This window comes from Andrographis paniculata, unplaced genomic scaffold, assembly GCF_009805555.1.
Source record: "Andrographis paniculata isolate CXL003 unplaced genomic scaffold, ASM980555v1 Contig62END, whole genome shotgun sequence".
Lineage (NCBI taxonomy): Eukaryota > Viridiplantae > Streptophyta > Magnoliopsida > Lamiales > Acanthaceae > Andrographis > Andrographis paniculata.
In genome coordinates this window covers 7,498,442-7,522,059 of record NW_026137598.1, presented here as the reverse complement: position 1 = coordinate 7,522,059, position 23,618 = coordinate 7,498,442, and the positions used below count along the sequence as shown (strand labels likewise).

General features: G+C 36.7%; 6 protein-coding genes across 9 annotated transcripts; 4 read left to right on the top strand and 2 right to left on the bottom strand.

Moving 5' to 3' along the window:
- The first annotated feature begins 129 nt into the window (after positions 1-129).
- On the top strand, positions 130-3,706 carry LOC127260927 (receptor protein kinase TMK1-like). The gene is made up of 2 exons (XM_051288990.1): positions 130-2,748; positions 2,895-3,706. The coding sequence occupies exons 1-2, from the start codon at positions 480-482 to the stop codon at positions 3,410-3,412; spliced, it is 2,787 nt and encodes a 928-aa protein (XP_051144947.1). The 5' UTR covers positions 130-479; the 3' UTR covers positions 3,413-3,706.
- A 3,194-nt stretch (positions 3,707-6,900) lies between these two features.
- On the top strand, positions 6,901-9,942 carry LOC127260929 (anthranilate synthase beta subunit 2, chloroplastic-like). Its single transcript, XM_051288992.1, has 7 exons — positions 6,901-7,244; positions 7,345-7,415; positions 8,100-8,137; positions 8,221-8,331; positions 8,845-8,944; positions 9,234-9,369; positions 9,554-9,942. Exons 1-7 carry the CDS (start codon positions 6,960-6,962, stop codon positions 9,671-9,673), a joined length of 861 nt encoding a protein of 286 aa, XP_051144949.1. The 5' UTR covers positions 6,901-6,959; the 3' UTR covers positions 9,674-9,942.
- Positions 9,943-10,973: 1,031 nt separating this feature from the next.
- Positions 10,974-13,900, bottom strand: LOC127260928 (probable xyloglucan endotransglucosylase/hydrolase protein 28). Its single transcript, XM_051288991.1, has 4 exons — positions 13,471-13,900; positions 13,202-13,302; positions 12,532-12,740; positions 10,974-11,756 (listed from the first exon to the last, which is right to left on the bottom strand). The coding sequence occupies exons 1-4, from the start codon at positions 13,658-13,660 to the stop codon at positions 11,270-11,272; spliced, it is 987 nt and encodes a 328-aa protein (XP_051144948.1). The 5' UTR covers positions 13,661-13,900; the 3' UTR covers positions 10,974-11,269.
- Positions 13,901-17,584: 3,684 nt separating this feature from the next.
- On the top strand, positions 17,585-20,872 carry LOC127260941 (mediator of RNA polymerase II transcription subunit 27). Of its 3 annotated transcripts, none has more exons than XM_051289014.1 (8): positions 17,585-17,903; positions 18,508-18,673; positions 18,853-19,297; positions 19,436-19,495; positions 19,612-19,680; positions 19,758-19,801; positions 19,893-20,061; positions 20,730-20,872. In XM_051289014.1, the coding sequence occupies exons 1-7, from the start codon at positions 17,648-17,650 to the stop codon at positions 20,059-20,061; spliced, it is 1,209 nt and encodes a 402-aa protein (XP_051144971.1). In that variant the 5' UTR covers positions 17,585-17,647; the 3' UTR covers positions 20,730-20,872. The 3 variants fall into 3 exon arrangements, with proteins under 3 accessions (XP_051144971.1, XP_051144972.1, XP_051144970.1); XM_051289015.1 differs by lacking the exon at positions 20,730-20,872 and adding an exon at positions 20,531-20,678; XM_051289013.1 differs by lacking the exon at positions 20,730-20,872 and having other exon boundaries at positions 19,893-20,230.
- Positions 19,914-21,712, top strand: LOC127260942 (probable transmembrane ascorbate ferrireductase 3). The gene is made up of 4 exons (XM_051289016.1): positions 19,914-20,061; positions 20,730-20,874; positions 20,963-21,011; positions 21,125-21,712. The coding sequence occupies exons 1-4, from the start codon at positions 20,018-20,020 to the stop codon at positions 21,583-21,585; spliced, it is 699 nt and encodes a 232-aa protein (XP_051144973.1). The 5' UTR covers positions 19,914-20,017; the 3' UTR covers positions 21,586-21,712.
- A 42-nt stretch (positions 21,713-21,754) lies between these two features.
- On the bottom strand, positions 21,755-23,033 carry LOC127260943 (zinc finger protein 4-like). Of its 2 annotated transcripts, none has more exons than XM_051289017.1 (2): positions 22,910-23,033; positions 21,755-22,560 (listed from the first exon to the last, which is right to left on the bottom strand). In XM_051289017.1, exon 2 carries the CDS (start codon positions 22,557-22,559, stop codon positions 21,873-21,875), a length of 687 nt encoding a protein of 228 aa, XP_051144974.1. In that variant the 5' UTR covers position 22,560; positions 22,910-23,033; the 3' UTR covers positions 21,755-21,872. The 2 variants fall into 2 exon arrangements, with proteins under 2 accessions (XP_051144974.1, XP_051144975.1); XM_051289018.1 differs by having other exon boundaries at positions 22,732-23,026.
- Positions 23,034-23,618: the final 585 nt, after the last annotated feature.

Genomic DNA, 23,618 nt, shown 5'->3' with positions numbered 1-23,618 from the left:
TCAATGGCTTAGATTAATCTGGCTCTGTGATCCTGGGACTGCGGGATTAATTTTTATTCTGTCCGTTCCCTCCTCTCCTAATAGCGCCCATGAAGATGAAAACTCTTCAATTGCTTTGTTTGCCCATTTTTATGGTGGAAAGGGAAAATCACGCAGTACGCACACTGCTGCAAAACCCTCGTTTCATCTTCCCGAAAACCATTACTGATTTTCTGAAGAAAATTGATCTCATCTCGTCGCCGATTAGCCGGGAAGACGAAGAATCGGGAGCAGTCAAGGGAAAACGGCCAATGCGATTTTTACATTTTGGTAGTGTGAGTGTTTTTCCTTTTTCGTCGGTGGATTTTGCGTAGTTCTTCTATTTACGGCGTGAGATTTTCGTCGACTGTCTCGATTTTGGCTACTCACCGTCGCCGTTGTGTCAGAATTTGGCTTCAATCGGACGACAGTGAACTTGTTTCCATTCAGATTGTTTCTGAATGGATTTAATGTTGATTTTGTTCGCCTTCTGTTCGTTGTGGTTGGTGAGCGTTGGGAATTCGCAATCAAACGATGCGGCGGTGATGCAGGCGTTGAAAAGGAGTTTGAACTCGCCGATTCAACTCGGTTGGACGGACTCGGACCCTTGCAAATGGAAGAACGTCCAGTGCGCCGCCGGCGGACGCGTTACTCGGATTCAAATCGGAAATCAGAACCTGCAAGGCTCCCTCCCGCCGAACCTGAACAATCTCACGTCTCTGGTGGTTTTCGAAGCACAAAACAATTCAATCGGCGGTCCACTCCCAAGCTTCTCTGGATTGAACTCGTTGCAGAGCGTTCTTCTCAACGGCAATGGTTTTACCTCGATTCCGGAAGATTTCTTCAATGGCGTCTCCTCGCTTCAAGTGGTTTACTTAGATGGCAATAAATTTAGCTCATGGTCGATTCCGGATGGTCTCACGAGTGCCTCTGGTCTGCAAACGTTTTCCGCTACCGGAGCGAATATATCTGGGCCTCTGCCGAATTTCTTTGATAAGTTTTCGAGCTTGACTACTCTGCATATGTCGTTTAATTTTCTGGAAGGTCCATTGCCGTCGTCGTTTTCAGGATCTTCCATACAGTCGCTGTGGCTCAATGGGCAGACGAGCGGTTCGAAATTGAATGGTTCCATTGCCGTTCTACAGAACATGACTCAGTTGTCTGAGGTTTGGTTGCACGACAACTCCTTCTCTGGACCCTTACCGGATTTCTCTGGCTTAATTCAGTTGCAGAATTTGAGTTTAAGAGGCAATTCTTTGACAGGTCCGGTACCAGACTCCTTAGTGGGGTTGCCATCTCTGAAAGTGGTGAATTTGACTCATAATTTATTTCAGGGGAAGACTCCCAAGTTCAGTAGCTCTGTGATAGTGGATACATCGCCAAATAGTGATAGCTTTTGTTCATCCAACCCTGGTGAAGATTGTGATCCACGCGTGAATAGTCTACTTGCTGTGGTGCAGGCATTTGGTTATCCGGGGACCTTTGCCCAGAGCTGGAAAGGGAATGATCCCTGCCGTGGATCATGGAAAGGGATCACCTGCAACAACAATGGCAGCATCACTGTTGTGAACTTCAAGGGGATGGGTCTTACCGGGACTATCTCTTCAAGTTTTTCGGGGATACCATCACTACAGACATTGATCCTGTCGGATAATAACTTGAGTGGAACTATTCCAAAGGAGCTGACATCCTTGCCCAACCTTAGCTTACTAGATGTTTCGAATAATCAGATTTATGGACAAATTCCTGCTTTTAAGATTACAGTGGTTGTGAAAACTGATGGAAATGTGAATATAGGAAAGGATGTCCCGCCTCCCGGGGCACCTGGAGCTCCTGGCGGAACTGGTGGTGGAAGTGGCGGGAGTAACAGCGGCAATGGAAAGAATTCCGTTGGAGTGATTGTAGGCTTGGTAGTGGGTGGAGTTTTAGCAGTTGTCGTTGTTGTGTTTTTCTTGGTTTATAGAAAGAAACACAAGCAGAGGGGTAAGGCTTATTCTCCCTTCGACATGGTTATACATCCTCGTCGCTCTGGTGGGTCTGAGGACCCTGTTAAGATCGCCATTGCTGATTCTGCACCATATGGAGATTCAAAGGGGACGACTAGTGGAGGAAGCAGCGGACCAAGTAACCTTAATCTGGCCGATACTGGTAACATGGTGATATCCATTCAGATTCTGAGGAGCGTGACGAACAATTTCAGTGAACGCAATATACTTGGTAGGGGTGGGTTTGGAACTGTTTATGAAGGAGAGCTGCATGACGGCACTAAGATTGCTGTCAAGCGGATGGAATCCAATACGATGAGTGACAAAGGTTTAGAGGAGTTCAAATCTGAAATCTCTGTACTCACAAAGGTTCGACATCGGCATTTGGTCGCACTTTTGGGGTATTGCTTGGAAGGAAATGAGAGGCTTCTTGTCTATGAACACATGCCTCAGGGGACACTTAGCAGGTTTCTGTTTGGCTGGAAAACCGAAGGGTTAAAGCCCCTGGAATGGTCGAAAAGACTGATCATTGCACTGGATGTCGCTAGAGGAGTTGAATACCTTCACAGTTTGGCTCGGCAAAGTTTTATTCACCGCGACCTTAAGCCATCGAACATACTTCTTGGAGATGATATGAGGGCTAAAGTTGCAGATTTTGGGCTTGTTCGACTCGCACCTGATGGAGCAGCTTCTGTTGCTACTAAATTGGCCGGAACCTTCGGCTATTTAGCACCCGAATATGCAGGTATCTCTATTCGATGTTACATTAAAACATGTTTTTAATTCGTATAGATTGTAAATATCTTTTCTTGTTTCATCTTTATGAATTATGCATATCGATTTCTTCACTATGCCTAAATTGAGGAGTTGTTTATGTGTGTAATGGGACAGTGACTGGAAAAGTGACTACCAAGATCGATGTCTACAGCTTCGGAGTTATCCTAATGGAGATGGTAACAGGGAGAAAAGCGTTAGACGAAACTCTGGAAGATGATATGCAGCACCTGGTGCCATGGTTCCGGCGCTTGCTCATCAAGAAAGACACTTTTGCTAAAGCCATCGATCCAGCCATGGATCCCGATGAAGAAACGCTTCCCAGCATCATGACAGTTGCCGAGCTTGCAGGACATTGCACAGCTAGGGAACCTTCTCAAAGACCCGACATGGGTCATGCCGTCAATGTTCTTTCCTCTCTGGCCGAGCTCTGGAGGCCAGCGGAGCCAGCCGATCCCGACGACTTGTACGGGATCGATTACGACATGACGCTGCCTCAGGCAATCCAGAGATGGCAAGCCATGGAAGGGATGAGTGGCATGGAAGGGCCTTCTTACAGGTACAGCAGTAGCAGCACAATGCCGACCCGAACCTCCGGAATCCCGACTCGATTTACGCCAACAGAAGGAAGGTGAGAACAGTTTGATGGAGGAAGATTGATCTGATGATGTACATTCGATTGGATTGAGGTTTGGTTCTTGACTTGAATTGGCCCTTTATTAATTTTCATAGCTTCTTCTTCTTCTTCTTTTGATGGGAATGGTTGTTCTTGATTTGAAGTGAATGTTTTTTTGTAGCTTATAAAACCTGCATCTTGTTTTTGTTAATTTTCAAAACCTAGTTAATAGTTGGGGTTGGCTATATTATAGTTACTTTCAATTTTCCATTATTATTATTATTATTGAAGATGTAATTCTTGTATTGCAATGAAGGACTATATTATATATGCTTGTTTTTTTTTTTTTTTTTAGTTTTTATGTTTGTTATTATTATTATTATTATTATTATTATTTTGGATAGTTGATAGTTGATGGTTGATGGTTGTCTACTAAATAATAAATTTTGTTGGGATGGGGCTTTGAAGAATATGGAGTATGATAATGATAGTTAATAGATGAAGTAAATGCTGACAGGTAGGTCCATTTGATACTATTTTCTATTAAATTGTTTGGTTGGTTGGTAAGGGTTTGTTTGGATATGGGTTTCAAAATATATTTAAATTAATATATATATATATGTGTATATATTTAAATGAATAATTTTAAGAGAATAAAACAAAAAATGAATAGTATAGAAATCGACTTACAAACATATGTAGGGCTCTCCTATAGTCCATTCAGACATTAATGTTATACATGGTTTGTTTGTGGTCTTTAAATCCTCGTAAGTTAAAAAAGGAACAAAAAATTCTTTTGAATAAATCTGATATAAATAAGTTATTATGTGATTTTTATTTTTATTAATATAAAATTTTATAAGTACAATAAGTAAAAATTAGATAATAAATAACACAAGTTATTTAATAATACTAATTTTATATTAAAGAAATACGAGGTGTTTACCTCCACCCCTAGCATGCGATGAAATGGATCGTTATTTATTTGAGCCGTGTGCTATCAATATTTCACTGTCTATTTGATTTATAGTATTATTCTTTTATCGTACACCTATACGGGCCTCCTCGGTGTTTTTTAAGATTTTGGAATTTTAATTTTTTTAAAAAAATATACTTCTACCATTTAGAACTATAGTTTGAGTTGTGTTCGACAGATTTAAGGAATATTGATATTATATTGACAGTGGATAAAAAATACTGTAAAAAATAGTGACAATTGTGTAATAATAATGAAAGAGTAAAGGTAGTTTTATAGTGATATGATTATTTATAAAAATAAGACTTACAAAAATGGTAAACAATACCGTTGTATTGAGACGGAGGAAATAAAAATTAATATTTAATGTGCTAATTAAAAAAAACTGTCAAGGGCGTGTTTGTTTGGGGGTTTGGATTTTGAGTTGAGATTTGAATAGTAAAAATTTTGAATTTGAATAGTTGTATGATGTGATATAAATAGGTGTTGATGTGATGTTTTGAATGTAAAATTAATTTTTAGTAGAATATAAAAAAATGAAAAATAGATGTTTGATTTGATTTTTTTGGAGAAAAAAATTGGATGAATAGTGTAAATCCAATCCAATCCCCAAGCAAACACACCTTTAATAGATAATATTAAAACATTAAAATTTTGTATGTATATACATAGCTTAAAATAAGCTGTAAGGTTAACAAGACACCGTGATATATTATTAATTAAATAGGGATGAATAGTCTAGAATAATCTCCCTGTAGTAAACAAAATAAAATAAACTCATTTTTCTATGAAGAATAAAATATTGTATTTAAATCTCTGTTCAAATAAAAATACAAATCCTTCGAAAGAACATAATTGAATTGAATTTTGTTTGTTTAAAATAGCTTTTAAACCTATTGTTATTATTTATTTTATTATACTTAATATTTATGCAATATATAAAAAAACTATTATAAAATTTATGATATAAACTTAATGTGAATTATACCATAAAAAATTCAAAAAAAAAAGTATAAATATAAAGCACTATAATAATATAATTAATTTTAATTTTATAATTATATTTAGACAATGTTAAATGTGAATGACCCGACAACCGACGTCCACCAAAGAAAAGTCTCTGCTTGCAACTTTCTATCAAAGAGAAACTTTTTTTTTTAACACTGTTTTAATTTTTACTAATTTTTTATTTTTAATTATATTGAATTTACCTAATACTCTCGTCCAGTTACAAAATATACATATTTTTATTTTGGGACCTTCAATTACAAAGTAACCATTTCATTAAATATCTTATTTTTATGTGTCGTTATACTATTTTTACCTGCTCACTGTAATTAAAATGCTATTATTTCTTAAACCGCGTCAAAACTAAATGTATACTTTATCCGCGGAGAGTGGATTCAAACATATGCAACAAACTTAGAAATAAATCATAATTAAGGTACTAAATATATTTGTGAAAAATATTTTTAAATGGATTTTAATATCATGTCATATCTCGATTATTACTTACCATATTAACTTTAATACAGTCATCTTAATTATACTAAAAAAATACTTTTCTGTAACCAATTTTTATGCTATTTTTCAGATTAATAATCAATCAATATATATTTGTAAAATGCATTTTTATAAATATTTAATTATTTTTAAATATTTTATCAATCAAAGTTTTTATTTAATTATTTTTATTTTAAAATATTTAATCGGATCATTAATATCAATATGTATAAAAATATAAAAAACACACCCTTCTTAATTTATACTTAATCCTTTTCTATTATTTTATACGTGAATGACATTTTGTACTTTATATAAAAATTAAAATGTATTTTCATTATTTTTATTATAATATAAAATAAATATTTTTAAATAAAAAAAATAAAAATAATAAAAAAAAAATCGATGAGAACGGACTGAGCTCTATTTTTTTTTTTAATATATATTTATAAATTAACATTCAATACAAAATAAACTTTTTTTCTCCGGTTTCATTTCAAAAGGTTATTTACTAGCAAAAGTGTGTGATGATTTAATATTTTGTCTTTATAAAGTACAAATAGAGTAAAATATGTATTTGATATTTATATAAAAAATATTGTTACTATATTAAAAAAAATAATTATTACCAACATAATTATTTATATTTAATATAAAAAATATAAACTAAGTATTAAACAAATATATTTTTTATTTATCCCAAATCAATGTATATATATTTTTTCTATTTATATTAATTCCAGATTAATATACTACTATTGATTACCTTTTTAATAATTATACTCATAATTTAAAAATAAAATAAAAATCAAATTACGTATTATTACAGAAATATTATAATTATTTAACCATATTACAAAAAATAAATAAGAACAAAAATAAAATTTTATTCTAAATACAAATATAATACTATTAATGCTAAAAATCTACAGTAAATCAGGTTACATTTATTTAGTACGGATGAAGTATATTTGTTTTCCTTTTAAATATATAGTACATTTATTAATTGAACGCAACCGTCAATTCGAAGCTGCACTCTCTCTCTCTACAGCTTCCCATCGCCGCCGCCGCCGCCGCTGCTGTTGCCATGGCCGGAATCGACATCTCCGCCGCGACTTTCGCTTTAGTCAAGCTACCATCATCTCTCATTTCATCACCGCAGCAAAAGCTCGCGTCTCCCCTGGCACAAGGCCTCAGCTCCCCATGCATGCGCCACCGCCGCGCGCTCTCCTGCTCTTCTCGGACCAAACCGCTCCTCGCGGTTTCTGGAGGAACATCCGTCGCCGCTGTCAATTCGCCGTCCGAGAAAAGGACCGGAAGCCGAATTGCAGTTATTGACAATTACGACAGCTTTACTTACAATCTCTGCCAGGTAAGTTCGAATTTCGTGATTTCAAGATCTAATTGCACTCGATTGTGTGGATTGTTCACCGATAAAATCGCATTAATTTTTGTGGCTTGGATTTTGATAGTATATGGGAGAGCTTGGCTGCGAGTTCGAGGTTTACCGGAACGACGAAATCAACGTGGACGAGCTGAGGAGGTACACAAGTATTTTCACTTAACTGTCTATATAAATGAACATATATTATCGAAACTTGTATATCGACACAACCACGTCGGAGCAAACGAACGGTTTAGATCTGGCGAGACTTAACTTCGATTGAGATTTATCTTATTCGATACACAATTTTCGATTGATGTTATAGGACTTGTTTTGAACGATTTCCTTTTGTGAAATCTTGAATTTGGTGTCTTTCAAACTTCGTTATGTTGAGATAAATTCTGCTACAAGATGTGAAGTTTTGATATACTTAAGGGCAGCATTTTTGTATGTTACGAAGAAATAAACATTGCAGTCTTTCTTTTGTGTATTTGTTTCTTCACAAATTCACAATTGCCTTTGAGAAATTTGAATTTAATATTTAAATACAGTATACGAAATCCATAAAATTTTGATTATGCTTTAATCCAAAAGAAATAGCTATTTATAATATTTTCTTTGACCTCTATGGGGTAATTCTGCATTCTTTGAACCTCTTATGCCCTCTGCTATGACATTAGAGCCATGGTATGAAGTCTTTCTCATGTTTTTCTTTACTCTGTGAAACCTTACATGCTTGTTTATGAATCTGAAAGTATCTGAAAAAAAAAAAAGGGTTCAAATTAGTAATATGAGATACGCAATTAAGATGGTTATAACACTTTGTGTGATTGATATATGCAGGAAAAACCCCAGAGGTATACTGATATCGCCTGGCCCTGGTAAGGATTTTACCACACATGCTTTCTTGTCTTTTGACTCTCCATTTGTTCTACTTTTCATTATATTTCCATTGAAAAACTAGGTGCTCCTCAAGATTCAGGAATCTCCCTGCAGACAGTGCTGGAGTTTGGACCTAGTGTGCCTCTGTTTGGAGTTTGCATGGGACTGCAGTGCATTGGTGAAGCTTTTGGAGGTAATCTTTTATCGAATATGGTTGTTATCTGATGCTGCGAATGTTACTTAGATTGTGATACCTTTCCATATTTGATGATAACTTTTCATCTCAAATCGTATTGAAGAGAAACCCTGGCTATTTAATTGCTTAGCTCGAAACAAATCCACGTGTCAATATTTGTAAGAGTGTTGCGCCCTGAATTTCGACATAGTTGTTGGATTTGTCGTTTCGCTGCCTGAAATCAGTTTGATTTCTTAAATGCCTTATCCAATCATTGAGAGTTCATTTAACGGCAGAACTAGATTCTTTACTACAGAATTAGGCCAATGAATTTGAGACTGCGATTTGAATGCTAGATTGGTGAGAGAATGTTAGAGATATGACACCATTTATATGTTTTCCTTAATATGTCCTGAAAATGGATCTAATGAAATGAGTTTAATATATTTTGCACGTGGTGCATGCCGGTAATGAGACTACAATGCATTCTTTTGATTGTTTTGGCCATAAACAAAGTTCTTTTGTGTGCAGGGAAAATCGTGAGATCCCCTAATGGGGTTATGCATGGAAAAACTTCCCCTGTGTACTACAGCAAGGGTGGAGAACATAATCTGTTTGAAGGTTTACCAAAGTAAGTTCTATTTTAAAAAATAAATAAATAAAAAATAAAATTATTGACAATGATCCGGTGCAACTCTCCCTAGTTTTACTACTACTATACACTAAACAGTAAAGCATCAGCAAAAATGTCTTTATGTTTGGTGGTCTGAAAATAAATAAGGTGTGAGAAGAGCCATATATATATTTCTGATAGATGCTGGAACTAAGATTTGTTCTAACATCACGGCCGCCACCCCTTAACAAGTTACATTATTAATGTCTTATGATTTGATAGTAAATCATTGGCTTGTGTTGTGCAGCCCATTTGTTGCTTGTAGATACCATAGCCTTGTAATAGAGAAGGAAAGCTTTCCAGGCGATGCCCTGGAGGCGACTGCATGGACAGAAGACGGACTAATAATGGGCGTTCGTCACAGAGAACACAAGCATCTGCAGGTAACGTCGTAGTTGTTGTCGTCAGTTTCTAGTAAAGTTGTTGTCCAAGTTCTCATCTCCTTAACTTCCATGGCTATATATATACATATATATATGGTATTAGTAATTTAGTCTGTGTGAGCTTGTGCTGTTAAGCATCACACACACAAGCTGAAATAGTTTTGTTGATTGGGTGGGTGGGCAGGGAGTCCAATTCCACCCAGAAAGCATCATCACCGATCAGGGCAAAACTATCGTCCAAAATTTTGTCAAAATGATCGAGAGCATGGAAGCTGAAGCTGCTGCTGCTGCACAAGTCGAGTAGGTTCTGACAGAGACAATCTCCTCAATGTAGTTACTATATAGTAGTACATTATTATTTATTACTACTATTATTGCGTGGGTATGGTTCAAAACAAAATAAAAAAGTAGCCCAACTGAATCCCTGAATCGTCGTTGTCCATTGATTTGGGCTAACTCTCCCTTTCCCCTACAAGGTTTGCTGTTTTTTATTCTCTCTTCCTTGCTGCTGCTAATCCATCTCTCTCCCTCTCTCTCTCTCTCTCTATATATATATATCATATTCACATTTGGAATGGCTCTTTGGAGTGTTTGTTTATTTTTATATCCAAGAATTTGGCTTTTTTTTTTTTTTTTTTTTTAAGAAAATATATTTTAAATTCTTATTTATTGTTTTCATTCAAAACAAGAAAAGAAAATTGTTATTTTTTTTTTCATCCTATGCTTTTAGTTGTTGGATTCTTTATCGAAAGGTCGGTCAGTCGTGGAATGAAATGGGAAATAAGCTGGCTTCTTTTATCATCTTTTACCCAAAGAGAAACATTAATAGCACCGAAAAAGGAACACAAGGATTATATAAATGTAAAACCTCCAACTATTCTTATTTGTCTTCATTCACATCCAAGTTTTGTCAGCTGAAACTTTTCTGCTGTCGCATTCTCTTCTCCACACCGGATTCCGGACAACCATTTATTTTTTAATAAAAGAAAATTAAAAACCAAAAAGGTCATCAGAACAAGACAAAGCAACTGCACAGACCAATTGCCATAATTTTTGTCCATTATGGAAAACAGACACGCTTATAAAAACAACACACACTTGACATAACACACAATTTTCAAGGATTGAAGGGAATGTAACGAAGCTTTTCAAATATTTTAAATATTTAGTTTTAAATTTAATAATTTAAATAATTTAATATATAGATAAAATTAAATCTAAATATAAATTTGCAAAATATAAAATTGAATATCTAAAATATCTCATAAAATTTACTATTTGTTTGCCTGTAATTGGTACATTGTCTTAATGACTTGACGCTATAGTGGCTTATCTAACTGATGTGGTTAGCATACTCCGGTGCAAGACTCGAGTATTTGCCTAATACAACGGCATATTTTCACATTAAAAAAAAATAAATGATAATAAAACGAGGGAATGGGATGGAATCCTATACCCACCACCAGCCGCCCCACCCCATCCCAAATAAATTTTAATAACACGACCATCATATATGCACTCTCTAGAGGTATATACTATATTTAATCTATTGCCTCAACAAGCTTTTGTCAAGGTACTCAAAAATTCTGACCAAATTAAATTACTGAAAGCTAAAGGCATAACATAATGATAACATATATGGGCGAGGGGACATTATTTTAAAGGGTGCCTAATGGTGTAGCAGGTATGATAAATACATGCACACACATGCCCCATCATGATCCTCAATGGCATACACAGATACGTACATATATATATATATATCAATATCATCATCAAAGTTTATGCTCATGCTCTTTAATTCTATACACAGCCAAACAAAACATCACCAAGTAATCAAAATGAAGAGAACTAACAATAATAATGAGCACTTGTGAACCAAATAGGAAACATACCTTCCCTAGAAGGAAGATGCTTTGCCTCGACGGTGCCTCTTACCACGGTGGCGATGGGCTGCTCCGCCAAATGTGACTGGATCAAATCCTCGGAGCCTTTCGGCTTCCTTGGGATCGATAACACATTCGGAAGGTGGAGTTTCGTAGCGAGAATGATCATAGCAATATGAATACTGGAGATAGTTCTTCCTGAACCTCACCATTTTTGTTCTATGTGTGTTTGTTATGCCACTGTCCATAGAGGAGAATTTTGGGCTGTCTTCGCATTTGGCATGGTAAATAGGGTCAATAGCACATCCATGGAGGACGAAATTGGAGAATTCTGCTATGTAAGGGGCATATTTGTAACTGACTTTGTATTTTCCTCCATTTGTGGCCCAAGTGGAACCATCCCAGATTGTGGCGTAGAGAGACATTGGCTTGGAGGGGAAGTCCCCACCCATTGTATCTGTCCTTTTGATCTCTCTAATGGGAACATTGTCGACGTAAAAGCTGCAGAACAATTCGAAGACACACCAAATATGAACAAAACATTAGCAAGGCGTGGATTGAAGGATTCCGAAAATGCACATATCATGTGGGCTAAAAGGTTAGAATACATATCCGTCCATATTGGAAGAGGAAAAGGAAAAGGTGTAAAGCAAATTAAAAGCATGGAAAATAAGTACAGTTTCAGTAACAAACACTATATGTGAATGAAGGATCCATAAAAAAATAATCTTTTTTTTAAGAAAGAAACTGGGACATGGTGAGGATCTTGTGACTGTAGTCACCAACCTGAGCATAGCTCGCATGAAGCAGAGAAACAAAAGGATGAATGAGTCATTGATCTTTAAACTAGTTCGAGAAAGCAGAACAAATATTGCTAGGTTCAATCTATGTGATCATTTTCGCAAGTTAGCTTAAGAATATTAGCAGAACACTCCGATTGAATCACTGTTTGTACTGCAATTGAAATTTACAATACCATTGTTATTCTATGCCAAAGAATAAAGCACGAGTTTTGGTTTTGGAAGGTTATGAAAAGTGGCATCGGATGCCCTAAACGATAGATTATATACAGTTTCAGAGAACAATATCATGCTTCTTTGCTACCTATTGAAAGGGACACTACGTCTGAGGATCCAGAAATAGCGTTTGAGAAAACTCAAGACAGAATCAAACAAAATAAAAGCTGCTTGCAGGGCTGAGCAGTGAGCAGTCAATTGCGGAAATGGAAATGAAATTGAAAGGGGGCTGTATTCAGAAGACTTTTAAATTTACTCACACAATAAGATTCTCAGTCCAGACGATGCTGTATTGGTGGAAATCCTCAGAGGGATCAAACCAGAGGCCGTATCGTTCTTCTCTGCCAACGCTTGTGCTTCCATTTCCATAAATGTTCGTCTGGATTCTCCAGTCTTTACCCCTTATGTTCCCCAGAAACTCAAAATCTATTTCATCATGGTTCTTCTCATACAGGTCACCGTTCGACATCTGCCGCCATTAGTGGCAAGAAACGAACATGACATAAATTTTACCTCACAGTGAAATTCAGTTTTCCCGAAATTATACAGATGACCATCCGTACTAACTTCATTTTTGGGAGCTTGAATACCAGTCAATATAGAGTTGTATAAAGGTGCAGACAAAAAGATAATGCAGATATATCATTTAAATGACTTGTGAAAGTTGTTTTGGAATTCAATTGAGTTTCTTCTGGAGAGCATCTTAACTATGTCCTTCGAGAAAACAGCATTTAACAAACGAAAGAAGCTTTTGCATCATTTTTATGGACCTGAATTGCAAACATTAACAGTTTTAAATCCACATGAAAACTCAAATATGTTGATATTAAAAGCATAGACAGCCTGTGGCGAACTTCTGAGAAATTAACAGCAATGAATTAATTTGCTTAACAGAAGAATGAAGAATTAGTTAGTGAATTTATCACTCACATAAAACGCAACAACAACACCGGCAGTGTAATCTGCAGGAAGCTTGATGGAAGCACTAAAATGTCCGTGGAGATACAGGTCCTGCGACACAAAACCAGCACCTGCGCTAATAAACCGTCAACACAGATTTCCAATCCTTTACAGCAGAAGTATTTACATAGAATCATACCATCAGAACACCACACCACCACAAAAGAAACTCGAATTATTCACGCAAACACGTATATGATAAATCACAATTCTCTACTTGAAAATTAACAAAAAAATACCTGTCCTCTCATCCAGAGAGAGGTGAACGGAATTTCCATCTCTGAGAACCATAAGATTATCATCTCCAAAAAGCTGCGAATAGCCTTCCTCGAACGAAACTATCGGAAGATTTCTGGAAAATCCACCAACAGATAACACTAGAAAGGTAAAACAAAGGGAGACAGTTACAACTTCCATACTGAGATTCATATTTCCTTTGCGATAAAAATGATGCTCTTTCTCGTGGTGATTATTGGTTGAAGAACAAACTCTTCTTCTGAACGATGCTCGTGACGCTAATTCCAACTCAGACGTATTATCGAAGCTACAAATGAATGGCCTTAATCTGTACACCAATATATATATACACACACCAGAGAGAGAGAGAGAGGAGAGAGAATATGTGAAAAGCCGACGGGAAGGAAGACCAAGCAGTGTGTGTGATGACTGTGGCCGAATGAGCTAATCCTCACTTGTACAATACATATATATACACACACACATACGTATACATATGTGTACGTGTACATTCACATACATCAAATAATAATAATAATTATTATTAAATTGGATTAATTAACATACTGAATAAATATATATAGTTTTACCAATAAAATGCAATAATATATGCAAAATTAGTAACGCTTCTAATTTAATTTTTTGCCTTAGAAATACTCTGGATAAGTGTAATGAAATTTATCACAGGAATTTAATTTATTATTTGAAAATATTTATTAAAGGTAAATAAACAAATATTAGAAGATCATTATGACTGTTTATTTACTTTCACCTTAATCTATGACTTAACTTTTGATTAATTTTTTCCCCGATTTGATAAAGCTTCCAAAATTGTCGCAAACGCAAAACTGCAAAGCCACTTTTTTGATAGATTTTAAATACTTTTTGTGTATACTAAAGATAGAAATGAATTTAGTAAATACTTATTTTATTTTAAATATATATGTTAATTGAATATTAATATTTTATTTATTTGGAAAAAAGTTAGGAAACAATACAAAAAAAGGACGGTTTGACTGGCCACCGCCCATGACTGCCGGCAGCTAATCTTAGCCATTTTATTTCCAAAAGTACCCTCGAGTATTTACGGATTTGAATTTCAACGGTAAAGGGCATTTTTGGAATAAAAATTAAAAGTTGGGTGGCGCCGTTGTCACCGAGTGGCGCGTGGAGTTTAAAACTGGGAGCGGTTTGTCATCGCGCGTGAAGCGGCGGAAACTGTTGGGGTTGGTGATGTGGCAAACGGGACGGCCACGTAAGAAAGATAGCCGTTGCACGTGGGACCGGCGAGGCAGTCAGATTATTAGTCAGACCGTCAGAGACACAAAGCGAAATCTAAAGGGGCCTTTTGAATTGACGGCGAACTTAACGGCGTTAACTTTGGGGTCTATTCGGTGAACAAAAGGGTTGGGTCACGCGTGTGTGCTGTAACCCATTAGTATATTTTTTTATTCTTGCAAAGAACTAGGATAAATTTCTAAAATTATTATAATTATCTAATAGTATAAATTTTGTGTGATACCAGGAATATTATAATTAAATATAATAATAATAATAATAATACTGAAATTTGATGAGGTAGGATATATCTGCGAAGAATTCGTGCGGGGCGAAGAACTCAAAAACAGCCAGTTTGGCGCATTTTATCCTGTAGAAACAATTAAGTTCTAACTTGTGCCGGGGCGCAAAGATCAACGGTCGAAACAGATCCCCATAATCTCCAGATTCTACCAAACGCCTGCCATTAGTAATTAATTACTAGTAGTAGATTTTTTCCTTAAAGTACTTATAGAAATGCAAATATATAAAAATATACTGTAGTATGTTTGTTTGTGTTCTTGAACGTATTAAGTATTAATATAAAAAAAAGTAATGAATATAATATATATATAAAAAAAAAAAATTATTATATTGTAAGAATCACGAATATTTGTATTTTTAAATTATTTAATACAATGATATTATGAAAGTACAAGAAGCACGCACAATAATAAAATGATTCATAATGAACGTAACAATTTCAAATTTATGAGTTTGTTTTTGTGTGTATGTGTTTATTATTTAATTTATTAGTTTTTTTTATTATATCTAATCTAAAATACATATTGTTAAGACAATCTATGGTCAATTTTGTTTATATTCTTTATTAATAAAGATAAACAATATGTACTTCTATGTAACACAATATATTGTGTAATAAATATGTGTAAATATTTTATTTAAATTATTATTTATATCAAAAACTAAAACAAAATTAGAACTAACTTCAAAATAGATCATGTCTTTGTTTATTTTTTTGCTATGTTTTGGTTCCGAATACTTAAAATAATCGTTAAATAAAATATTATGTAATAAAATTGTATATTTTATAGAGAGCTATACTTACAAATATAAATTGGCAGCACATCATAGTCAAATTAAAATTATTATACTTTTGTCACTAATATAATATAATGTAATTTATTTACTTAATCTCTAATCTACCTAATTCCAATGCAAATCCATGGAGATGCAAGAAAGTATATACATATATATATATGTCATATTATTTATATCCCATCAAGAAGAAAAATATTTTACTATACAATTTCATCATTATTAATTATAATATATTTGTTTTTTTTATATACAAAATATAAAACCAATTATTTATATTTTTTAAAAACTATAGTATCATAATTGAGACTACAAAATGCGCAATATGCTAAATAAAGTGTAATTTTAAATTATATATAAATTAACCAAAAAAAAAAACGCGGGGTTGGTTGGGCCGTTATAGCGTACGGGAGGGTCCACGGAATCATTGTCAAGTACACGTGTCGCATGAGGTATGGCTGAGGCACTTGAGGTAGGTGATTGGATATCAACGGCCACGTCAGCGGGGATATGGAGCGCCGAATATAGGTCTATCCACACCACACCCCACCACTCAATGGCCTTTTTCTTTTCCAACTCATCTGACTGTGACAACGATTTATTTATTTTTATTTATTTAGATAAATCATTTTATTTTATTTTTGTAATAATAGCAACACTGTAAAAATAGAAAAATAAATTGGATATGTATATTGTTTGATTCAATAATTAATAATTGTTGCAATGAATGAGGTCGAATGATGTTTTTGTAATGGGGGAGGGGACGACCAAAATAATTTAGTGCGTAACAATAATGTCATGATAACTAATTAATAAGAAGCCCATTTTATGAAGTTTAATGATTAGTCATGTCTTACTTCATAAACGAAACCTCAATTTACTTATTTATTTTCAATTGTGTAGTATTGTATCTAAATTAAATGTTCTAATGGTCACTTTGCTTTGTGATTTAATGTGAATAAATATGGTTGAGATTATTTAATAACAAATTATTAATTTGATTTGCTGTAAATTTGACTAATAAGAGTTACATATACTTAATTTACGAGTAACTTGTGCTACATTGTATGTATCTATACATATAAAATTATTACTATTATTATTATTTAAATAAATAAATAAATAAATAAAAGTATGTATATATATGGGGGGAGAGAGAGAGCGCTGAATGCGATAATAGCTGGCAATGGCGCTTTCAGATAAATTGTGACAAAGCGGATAATGATTGCATGTGTACGCTGAAATGCGTTTGTAATGGTCTGGTTTTTTTGTTATTTTTTGTATTTTAATTTTCAATGTTTTTGAAATTAAATAATTGCTAGATTATTGCTTTACACAGAAAATAACGTACTGGATATAATATTTTAAAATATTATAAAACCGCATTGAGAAAAAAAATTGAAAAAAAAAAAAAAAAACATAGCCAAACAAACCTCTAGTTGGTGCAAGTACAAATTTATGAGCTTGAGCGCTATTTGCCATATAATTCCTAGCCATCTGCAGGCCCCCTTCCCCCACAACCAAATCCCGGGCCGGGCCCAGCCCTGGCCCGCGTAGTTCCAAGTTCAATACAGGCAAAATTGTACGTCAAATAATCATTAGGCCAAGGAAACAGTACTTGGGCTGGATATATAGTAATGGGCTCATGTGGGCATATAAGACCCATTGAATTTTTTGGGCTTTTAATTTTATTATTGGGCCTTTGTTGGGTTCAAACCTAATTTGTATCCGCTGTGTGAGGGAGGAGAAGTTCTCGATCTCTGCGGCAAACCCCGAACCGCTTAGTCGAAAATATTCGGAGAAATGCAGCAGGCCGCTGGACCACCGCCGGCTCGGGAGCCGGGAGATGCGCCGCCGAAGCAGGTGGCGCAAGCGCTGGAACAGTTGGGCCAGGCGGGGCGGCTAATAGCGGATGTGCGGCTCGGCGCGGATCGGATGCTGGAAGCGTTGTTCTTCGTGGCGGAGGAGCCTCATCACCAGCACTCTGCTAAGTGCTTGAATTTGGTCCTCAAGGAAGAATCGTTGATGCGGCAGCACCTCCAGAACCTCCGGGTTATTGGTGAGTGATATAAACTTGTTGATGTGCGGGAGTTCGTTTAATTAGAGGTTCCGTGAATTGTTTGTGGAATTTTAATTAATCCACGGTACAGTCGGTGAAAGTTCTGTGATGCACGCTTCTCGGCTCAGTTGACTAATTGTGGTTTCAGATTGATGAATTAGAAAGTTAAAAAACTTTCAACAGACCCTGGATTGTTTTTCATGTGATGTGAACGCTATGCACCTTTATTTACCAGATGTAAGTGTAATTGTTCTTGGTTCCAAGAATCAGTTCTTTTACAATTATGTCAGAATCTATGTTTCCATAATATTGGTTCGCGGATGATTATTATATGTCCACATTTTCTTGTTAACGTGGAAAATTTTGAGAATATGCAATTTGGTGATCCTATGTGTTGATTTGCCACTCTTTTCTAGTAATAAGGTGGAGTTGTTATGATGCATCTACTTGTAGTAGTGGCCTATATTTGCGGTAGCCTGCTGAAATGTTTAGCGATTTGCTTTGTTCTTAATGAGAAGAATTTCCCATGGTTATAGAGATCAAAGGTTTATATCGTAAGCAAAGATATTGTTTCATCATGTGGATATTCTTTTGAATCGGTTAGGAAAGCAGCTGGAGGAATCTGGAGTTTTGAATGATTCTCTTCGTTCAAGAAGCAATTCTTGGGGCCTCCACATGCCTCTGGTTTGTCCTGATGGTGCTGTGGTGGCATATGCATGGAAGCGCCAGCTTGCAGGTCAGGCTGGTGCGTCTGCTGTCGACAGGACTAGGTAGGTAAATCTGTATGTTTCTAATTTATAACATAGATGAAGATTCTCAGAAGCGTGTTAAAATTTAAACTCCATTATTATTTGAAGTTATACTTCATATGTATGCATGTGCACGTGTATTTGTTTTATCTTATGTAATTTGTGGATGATCAACACGTGGTAAATCTGTTTTTTCATAGATTGGCTCTTAAAGCATTTAGAGATCAAAAACGGCGATTTTTCCCCCACCTCACAGATGATTCTGCTGTCGAATCAGCAAACAAGAAACACCGCAGCCCTTGGCCAATATCTCAAGAGCTTGGTGATCTGAAAACTTTGGCTGATATCTTGTCAAACCTAGAGAAAGAAGTTCCCAATCTGCAAGCATTCACTTATCCCAGATTGGAGTGGTTGAAACGAGCATCATCATTGCCGTCTACTGCTAATGACAACTCCTCTGACTTATCTAAAGACCACAGCTTCTCTAGTGCAAGCAAATGGAAACAAGACTCAATATCGATGCAAACTACGGATAAAGCTGCTGTGATTGAGTTACTTTCCCCTTCTGTATTCAGAGCAGTAGTATCGTTACATACAGCAGGATCAATGGATCCTGATGCAGTAGCATTCTTTTCTCCGGATGAGGTGATTTACTTCTTTCTTGCCCTCTTCGTTTTTGTTCTATGTTCCTTGAACACGATTTTAATGTTGAATTACTCAACTTTTCCATCCCACAATTCCTAAACCACATCTGATGTGTTATGTGTTTAATTCCTTATGAAGGGTGGCAGCCACTTACATGCATGGGGCTTTTCATCACACCATGTTTTTAAGCATGTATCGGTAAGTGCTTGATGACTTCACTTACCACATCCACACAGAAAGAATATCACTCCCACAAACTGCACTTCAATATTTTAGATCCTAAATCTATCTACTTCATAAATGAACTGCTGCAGGAACATGCTTCTATGGCTTTGCAATACTTTACTTGGGCAAAGCCCGAAACAGCCCTTCACTTGTTGATGGTATTCTACAACTTGTACGATAATGCAAATATATAAAACTTATCTGGTTCCAAACTGTCTCTGTTGTTTTACTGCAGCACTGGATTTGCAGCTACCAAACATTATTCATCAAAGTGTGCAGGTGATGTTTTGTTCTCTTAGCTTATTTTTTCTATTTCGTGTTTAAACCCCAGATCATCTCCCCCACACTCAAGATTATTGTAACTGTGCAGCAAGTGTGGGAAGCTTCTGTCAATGGACAAACAATCAGGCTTGATACTACCTCCTGTTAAACGCCAATTTCGCCATTTCAGTGTTGGCAAAACTTCAACAAGAAGCGAAAACAGCATCAGTGATCATGTTCAAGCTTTTCACATCGGATGCTTTTCAGATGAAGCATAGGTCTGCCCTGTTTAGATTTAATATGTTCTGAATCTGTTTGTAGATTATAGAATTATATGTCTGTGTAGCTGTATTTCATCTTTCCTATTTCAAATGTAGAATTCCCCTTGAATTTTATCTCCATTTCTTATAATCTTCTACATATATTATCAGAAACTTTATTTTCCTCCATGAAATATTCTGTTTTCCGCATGCTTAATGTAGCTTGAATGAGAGACCAACCACCTTAGTAGCTTGAAGTTGTTGGACTTATTCCTTCCATATTTTGTTTTTTTGACAGTAAACAACCTTTATTGTCATTTAACCTTGCCTAGCCAAAGAGAAAAGGTAGTTTTCGATGTACTAAACAAAGTGCAATCCAAATGTTGAACATCGTCATATTTAAATTTCAAAGTATTCATCCTCGCTTTACTATATCCCTTGCTAAACCATAAAGTCACCTCTCAGAAATATTCCAAACCAAATGCAGAAGCAATCTGTCACAAAGTTTGGCCAAGGAATTTCATTCCTGCTGATCTTTAAAAAGTCCTTTGTAGCTACCACAAGTTTATGTTACTGCCATTGGTTGTTAGCTTGTCTGATCAGAAACCAGTCAGAAAAACGTAAGGCTGTTTAATTATAGCAAATATTCATTTAGCTTAGACAATGGATACCTTGGAGGGTCACAGGTACAGGTATGCCAGGCCAGCCTCGGGTGTGACAGTGCTTGCACACTTGTTTGGTATCATTGCCATCATTCTGCTGCTCGTGTGGCTCCTGCATTACCGCGAGGGCATTGATCTTGACTCGGACAATGCCTATCGTGTTTTCAATGTAAGCCCTTTTATGTAATAATTTGCATTATCTTCTGCTTCTGCTTGTGTTCGTTTGATTTTAGTAATTTGCCAATGTTGTTCTGCAGGTTCATCCCTTCCTCATGTTCTTCGGGTTCATATTCATGGCAGGCCAAGGTACGGTAACTACACAAATATATTAAACTTGTGCTATTTTATAAACGATGTGATATATGGTTTGAGTACTCGAGGATTGACCAAATGCATTTATCCCTTTTGAACTGTGCAAGCCATGATGGCATACAAGACAGTAGGCGCCGAGAGACAAGTGAAGAAACTCGTCCACATGTTCTTTCACTTGGTCGCCATGGTGCTAGGGATAGTTGGACTGCACGCCGCCTTCAAATTCCACGATCAAGCTGGGGTCACCAACCTCTACAGCCTGCATTCTTGGATCGGCATCGGCACCTTCTCCCTCTTCTGCTTGCAGTGGCTTTTCGGGCTCGTCGTGTTTCTGTTCCCAGGTGCGCCCTCGGAGACGAAGGCTAGGGTTCATCCATGGCACATCAGCGCCGGCAGAGCCCTCCTGTTTATGGCCATCTGTGCCGCCCTCACCGGGCTGATGGAGAAGGTCACTTACTTGAGGCTGCAGCATCACCACGAGGCCCGCGTCATCAACTTCCTCGGCTTGGCGATTCTTCTCTTTGGTATTTTCGTCGATCTCTCGATTTCCCTCGCACGCTATGTTTGAACATTTGCTTCTTAAATTCAGTTCTTTCTTGCTTGGTGTGGTGTTTTGGTCCCTTTTTTTTAAAGTTCTGTAAGAGAAATGATTCTTGACATTATTTGTGTAAGAAAAGGGTGTTTGTGTTTGTGTAGTCTTTTGCCTAAATGTGACATGAAATAAAAATTGCAGTATATGTTCAAATTAAGGTCTCTCTGTACATTATCCAATCCATAAAAAATGTCACAGAAATATCCATCCAACGGTTACAACCAAAATGGCGCTACAAAATTACAAAAATACCCATTTGTTGATCAAAGCTTCAAATTCAGATCAGGGAGAGCTGATATATCCGTCCTAGCCGGAGGCGGCGCCGCCGCCGCCGCCGCCGCCGGCAAAATCATCGATCCGGCGGCGAAATTAATATCGGAACATTCGATCCCCTGCCGGAAGCTCCCGGGCCAAGAAAGCTCGGCTTCATCGTACTCCACGTACACCGGCGACGGCAAGCCGTAATAGCCATGATCTACGAACCTGGCGCCGCCCCTGACGGCGGCGGAGCTCTGCACGTAGTGGTGGTGGACGGAGGCGGCGTGCGCCTCAATGCCGAGCGACCGGAAAGTCGAACCGTGGAGCGGCAGCGTGGCGAGGCTGGCGTAACGGTCGGAGAACATTCCGATCCGCATGGCGCGCTTGGCGAGAGTTCGTTCACGTTTGTGGGCGTTTTGGTGGCCTCCCAGGGCTTGGGAGCTGTAGAACTTCCGGCGGCAGTAGTTGCAGGAGAAGACTCGGGACGCGGCCGCCGGAGGAGGAGGATTGGCGGCGTCGGCGCGGTGGTCGTCGGCGGCGTTGATGGCGAGGGTGAGGTCGAGCAGACGGTGGTGGTTAGTGGTGGATGGGTCTGGTGCATCGACTGTTGTGGTGACGTTGGAGGCTACTTGGCTTGTGACCTCTGATTCGTCCTCTGAATCGACAATGGCGGTTGTGAATTTTGGAGGCATTCTGTAATTGGGGTACAGAAGACGTCAAGAACACAGAAAGCATGGAGTGGATGATATACATGAACACATGATGATTGTGAGTATTATTATTATTATTATTAGATAGGGATTGAAATACTACTTTTTATGGGGAAAAAAGAAAAGAAAGGAGAATCAATCATGAATAATTTACCTTCTTCCCTCTATTATTGAGTGAGTGAGTCATAAGAACAAACAGTAGGTATGCATGAATGAATCAATCAAATGAAATCTAACAGAAAGGGGCAAACAAAGCAAGAAAGGAAAGGGCTTTAAGCAAATAGGACAGAGCAAACAGTAGTTTTGATTTGGATTTGGATATGGATTTGTACCTTGAAGCTGCACCAAAATAATACACCTTGGTTGAAAAAGACAGACAGGATTGATGTTGGGTTGGGTTGTGTTGTGTTTCTTGATAGTTTTTGCCAAATTTGTTTGTGTTTTAGAGTGAGAGGGAGGCTACCAAGTTGGAGATAAGAAGCAGAGGAAGAAGATCATTAGAGAGAGAGAAGAAAAGGGATCAAGAATGGTGGGATGTCAGACAGATAAGTCAGTCAGTCAGTCAGTCACAGAAAAATTAAGGAACAGTACACCACACCACTCAGGGGGGTGGGGTGGGGTGGGGTGGGGTGGTTTGTTGCATATAGAGACACAACTTTGTGTTGTGCTGTGTTCTTGGTGGGCTATCTATCTATTCTGTTTAACTACCACTACTACTTGGATCTAATCAAAAATTATCTATTGATCCATGTCTATTGTTTTTCATTGTAAAGATTCCAATCCTTAATTTCACTGTCAAACCAAACCCTAATTTTGTTTTTTTTCTTTGTTTGTTTGTGCAGGAGGAGAATTCAAAGTGTCTTTCTTGTTGTATTATTTGGTTTATACATAACAAATTTGTTCATCTTCATTGCATAACCAATTTGGTCAAATATTATTAGCCAATTAGGCATATATGTTTGGAAAATGAATGAATTCATTTAGTAATGTGTAAGAAAAATAGATGGGCAGCCATAATGTCCAATAATAATGATATACTCC